Source organism: Engraulis encrasicolus, chromosome 19 (genome assembly GCF_034702125.1).
Source record: "Engraulis encrasicolus isolate BLACKSEA-1 chromosome 19, IST_EnEncr_1.0, whole genome shotgun sequence".
Taxonomy (NCBI): domain Eukaryota; kingdom Metazoa; phylum Chordata; class Actinopteri; order Clupeiformes; family Engraulidae; genus Engraulis; species Engraulis encrasicolus.
This window is the reverse complement of record NC_085875.1, coordinates 20519473-20525246: the sequence shown is the minus strand read 5'-3', so window position 1 is coordinate 20525246 and position 5774 is coordinate 20519473. Positions and strand designations below refer to the sequence as shown.

At 40.7% G+C, this 5774-nt stretch overlaps 1 protein-coding gene across 1 annotated transcript in view; it reads left to right on the top strand.

Annotated features, from left to right (window-relative positions):
* Nucleotides 1–3359, top strand: part of zgc:174356 (uncharacterized protein LOC100137120 homolog) — a 51551-nt gene extending 48192 nt beyond the window's left edge. Inside the window, exon 8 of the mRNA XM_063224075.1 lies at nucleotides 3218–3359. Coding sequence (XP_063080145.1) covers nucleotides 3218–3269 — 52 coding nt within the window. The 3' untranslated portion in view covers nucleotides 3270–3359. The remainder of the gene's footprint in view (nucleotides 1–3217) is intronic.
* The last annotated feature ends 2415 nt before the right edge of the window (nucleotides 3360–5774 follow it).

The following is a 5774-nucleotide window of genomic DNA, read 5'->3' as shown; positions in this document are numbered from 1 at the left end:
ACTGTAATATAATTAGGCCTATGCATTGTGAGTTCACACAGTTAATAAGTTACAGTCAATGTGTGTTTTTCTAGTCTTTCTCTACATTATAGCATATCAGTGGCACAAATCAATATTTCCCAGTTTATCTCGTTTTCATGGGAGAGGATGAGGTTCATTTCAAAAACAGCTAGAGTATTGGCAATGTTATTCAACAGCCAGAAGAGTCATGATTTTGTCTAACAACTGGGTATGGTGCTGGGTTTGATTATGTGATGCTGAAAATTGTAGGTCTACCTTCCAAATGAAAATCTCTATTTCTTAAAGAAAAACAACAACTAGGCCTACTGTTATTTTTCCAGTTAGCTCAAAAGCTTGTCAGCATTGACAGCCTCCCCGTAACGATGAAGAACTTTTCTAAGTGAAGCTCTACATTTTTCTTTAGTGAAGCTTTTTCTGGTGACTTTTCCAAACCTCTATGTAGCATTGGCCCATTGTTTGTTCAACATTGCATCAGAGAAGTCTGCTGAAGATCTTTTGGTATGCATGTTGAAATACTACAAGGTTTTTTTCCTTCCCCATGAGATGATTGATAGTTTTAATGATCTGTTGACATTGTGAATAGTTGTTGGTAAGTTTTCTGGTCTGCTTTGTTGTTTATCAACATGAATAAATAGTCCCGACGCAAAAGGCCCTTCCGAGTCTAAAAGAGAACAAAATGAGAGCAGATGCAGCGCGACGGCTTATTGCTCTGAAAAGAAAATTACCATATAAATATATTTGATGGTAATTAGACCCTAATCCGCATTTCGCCGGAAACAACAAGAACAAACACAACCCCAGAAAAGATATGGAATTCAAGAGCAGCAACGCTCAGCAACACGCAAAGCAAGGATGTTTTTTTTTATAATTACATCTTTGATAATTTGCCTCTGCAAAACAGCAGTGGAAGAAAATGTACTTGTTTATTGATGTGTTTTTTTACGCCAGCTACGTGTGGTACAATAATGTTCCTCTAAATTGGGAATCAATAGCTTAACATTTGATACTCCAATATATGAAAGACCAATTCACACAAGACATGATGAGGAGCAATAGCAGAAAACTAACAGTGTGCATACTGATTGAATATCAGCTGCCAGTTCTGTGCCAATGGAAAATCATTTAAATGTCAGTTATAGTCTCATAGGGGCATTCCGGTCTCATCGGATCTATTAAGTCTCATCATCACCTACTCTACGTCCTATTGGGCCCCCGCATAATATTATTGTAAGAATTAACAACGGTATTTGTGGAGCACTATCCTGCCGGTAACCTAGCCTGGTGCTTTGCACAATCGTTCCGATCTGAAAGACAGTATGGAGTCTACCCTCAGCGAGGGTACCAGATCATGGTCCCTGTCTCTCTCCAATCAGAAAGCAGGGAGGCTTGGAAAGGCCATGATTGCAGTTTGATTTGAATAGATACAACTGACACCATTGGCTATGGCTATGCATGCCAAATGATACACATTCAAAATGCCCAATAAACAACTGTCATCTATCTTAAACCACGTATGCCCTATGGGATTTACAGTAGGCAGGTATCCAGACCTTATCTCACATGTGATTAGGTCTAGTGATAACCAGGCAACAAGTTACCTACTATATTACTGTATGTAGTTTAGCATGTCATGGGAGATTAAATAGTTCAAGCAGGACAAGGAGTATCATGACATGGAAGTTTTTATTTTATTTCGACAAGGCGGTACTGTATGTCGAAACATTTGTCTTGCACCTTTTATCAATGAAATCGAAACTTCCACACGTGATTTGCTCTGGCATTTTCACCCATGATTGTAATAAAATTGAACAGGGCACGTGGCATTTCTGAATAGGTTTAGCAGTCCTAGACTAAGTTTGAAGGAGCGGAGGATCTCTCTGTGCATGTAGTTGTCTTTCACACTACTCTGCTTTCAGTCTATGTGTTAATGAAACATAACATAGTATTCCTTTTAGAAGTAGCCTAAACATGAAACATATGCTTTGTTGACATCGTTCATGCAGCTTTCCAGTAGTTGAATACAACAGCTCAACTGGACTTGACACTGTACTCCCAGGGGCTGTGGGTCAGGTGTAATAACTATGTGGCAGTCCCAGCTCTGCTTCTGGTGAGCAGGGAAGCTGACAGGGGGGCAAATGGGTCCATTGTCCTGAGCCAAGAATTGAGTCCTTCCGTGTTACATTATATTTATTGGATGGGGGACCCTTTCAGATGACTTTGTCTTGGGCCCGGCCAAAGCTGTCAGTGGCCCTGCTGGCGAGCAGTCCCACCAATGGGGGTGAACGTAGGGGTGAATAATTCTGGGCCCAACCAGAAGAGGGGCTTCATTACATTGTATGCATTGGGAGGGGGAGCCTTTTCCAGATTACTTTGTCTCGGGCCCTGCCAAAGCTGTCAGTTCCGTGTACCCCCAACCCAAAGCCTTTATTCACAGTGAACATAACAACTCCTTCTCAAGTTATTACAATAGCTCCAATAAACAGCTGCTGCAGCTATGGCCATTATTTACCATAATGAGACTGCATCCGTTGAAGCAGCAACAGCAACAAAAAAACACTAAATGTAAAAGTTTATGCCTTATGACCATTTCACAGTGTTTGCAATGTGTGCGTAGACTCCATTTGCACAGTGTGTGTAATTTTGAAGAGTAAATAAATTCTTGTTTGGATTCACCCCATTAGGGCAATACAGGGGCCTGCCGTGGATGGTAATGGCTTAAATTGCAGTTTAAAGCCACGTTTAAAAACTTGCATCAAAGCACTTTTGCTGAAAGGCAGTCTCAGCCAAAGCCAAGGACAAATCAGACAGTCTGCCTTAGTGTATTAGCCGATAAGTCTGTTACAAGGACAGACTTCTTGGACATGTCATGTGAAAAACATTCCTGACACAGTTTTTTATGCGTTGCAGTTATTCATTTTTTATTTCTTTGATTTGTATTTATTTATTTTTAGTTTATTTACTGCCACAAACCACCCTGTTAGTGAGCAGCATCTGTGAAATGTGTTTTTGCTTTTCAAATGTGCTAATGAAACATGAAACAATTTCTTATTTCCGTATCATTGGGTGTCATTGTACAGTTACAGTGAATGCTAATTGGTTTGCAGCCGTCACCTCACTGCCTCTGATGCCTCTTTTCCTTTATTAGCATCACAGATGGAGGGGCTTAACTGGTCTGTTTGTTGTGTCCCCCTTACAGATGGGTCAGTGAGATGCAGGCTACCCATCCACGCCTGGTCATTCAGGACTGAAGCGTGACGCTTGACCTGGTCTGGGGATGGGAGGCCATCTGGACATGGGCCAAGACCTTGTCCACTGACTGTACAGCCAGAGACTGACGTTTGGACCACTCTTCTGTCACACACACAACGCGCACACACACACACACACACACACACACACACACACACACACACACACACACGCACACGTGTACATGCACACACATGTGTGTACACGCACGCACGCACGTACATGTGTACACACACATGTGTGCACGCACGCACGCACGCACACACACACATGCACACACACACACGTGCACACACACACACACACACGTGTCTACATGCACACACGTGTACACGCACACGCACACACACACACACACACATTTCCTCACCCCCCCCCCCTCCTCTTTGCGTTCATCAACATCATCATCATCATCATCATCATCATCATCATCGGATGTGATGGTTTTCCAAGATTAAAAAATCACACAGAGCTGTGAAGGAACATTTCCAAAATTAAAGTCATTAGGCAGGCAACTAAACATAGCAGCACACTTCAAACTCACCACAGGACTGTCGTAAATGACGTGTCTTAATAAATCAGTGAAAATGAGAGTTAATGACACATAATGAGCAGTGAAATATATGTGATGAACTCAAATTGCTCAATCTCCTGCATGTGTTTGCGGCGGAAGACATTATGCCAAGCAAACATAGCCGTCCCCTGTTCTGCAATGCATCGCACTTTAAACATACACACTGAGGTTACACATACACTTCTATGTTGAATCAACGCACACAATCGTATGTTTTAAAAAGGGGTCACCGTGATCAATGATGTGTATGAATATAATGTAAAATTGAGGATCGATTGATCGGTTGTAAGTCGCTTTGGTTAAAAAGCGTCTGCCAAGTGCAATGTCATGTAATGTAATATTGTAAAAAGATATACCGGACACCAAGGAATGGTACAATGCTCATGAGGTGGCCGTATTGTCTAAGATTGTCTATACTGTACTGTCTAAGACCATAAAAAGTACTTGTACTCACATTGATTTCTTTTCCAATCAGCAATGTTTTGGCCTGTAAAATCCCAGCAATACTATAGGTCAAAAAATCATCATCTTTTGAAAAGTAAGTCAGAATATGAAGATAACAGTGTGACTAGCTTGAGAGTCATACCTTTGCGTACTGGCAAGAAAAGTTCAAGAAATAAGGCTGATTTTCACATTGATAGAAAGACACACAATCTGGCGCGAAGACGTTTTTTTATCATTGAGAGCAGAGCAGAAGTTTCAGTCTGCTGTATCCTTCTGTGCTCTCTGTGGTCACAGTGAGCCCATCTAGAGCACAACAATACTCTTTGCATACTGGCCAGAGCCATGGGAAAAGCTTTTGTCTTTGGCTCTGGGAGGAGACGGTAGATGTATAGCAATAAAGGCTTTTACAAAATTCTGAATGGAAAGAATTTCAATTCAAAGTAATGCCATAATACGAACACTAGGTGGTGGTGTTCTATGTACTTTCAATGGGTGGTGTAGATTAAATTCAAAGAAATTCAAGGTAATGGCACCACCTAGTGTTCGTATTATGGCATTATTTTGAATTGAAATTCTTTCCATTCGGAATTTCGTACAAGCCTGATAGCAATATGAATGGCGAGTCACTGTGGGCTTGGCATGATGATGACATGACTGACAAGGCAAAATGCAGTAACTACGGTGACTACATATTTTGTCAAAATTGAGTTTAGACCGAAAATGGACTTCATAACACTCCCTTTATTTCCTGACTTCTGACCCCCTTTATCTTATGGTACAAATGTGTCCCGTTTTCGAGATATTGCTATTGCTGCTTTATCTGCAATGTGTTTGACAGGTCAGTATGGAAACGAGAGTACGAAAAAATTACTCAAAGTTATTTGGATTTTTATCAGTTTAAGCGTTGGCATATCTACAGCACTTTGCCTTTTGTAGGGCAGTATTATGTGCAATGAAGCTATTTGATACGACAACTGTTGGTTCCACAACTTTGCCTGTAGTGCAACCCCAGACTTCACATTGTATGTAGTCATCTGTCTAGTGGGCTACAGGTCTGCCAGACTGATTTTGAACATGAAATTCAAGGTTATCACAGGCCATGAAATTGATTTTTATCCCAACATTTTTTTACATAGCATAATTTGTAATATGCACATAAAATATTGTATGTAGGCCTATCAATATCTGTTTCTCATTTCTAAAGATAATGCACACATTTTAACAACATATTTTGGAGTATGAAACCTGAATAAATGTATTGATCATCTTTGTGTCTGTATTTTCACTTTCTTGTGTGTGTACACAATGTACACATTCAAAGCTTCCTCAAAAAACACGCAGCAGGATTGTTAGGTGACTCAAAGGTTCCCTGAAGAACTTAAACGTTCTTGGAAGAACTTCTTTCAAAACCAATCAAAGGGTTTCTCAAATGACCTTTAGGGGGTCTTCAGTTTGCCACTGCAGAGGAACCACTGAAGAACCTTTT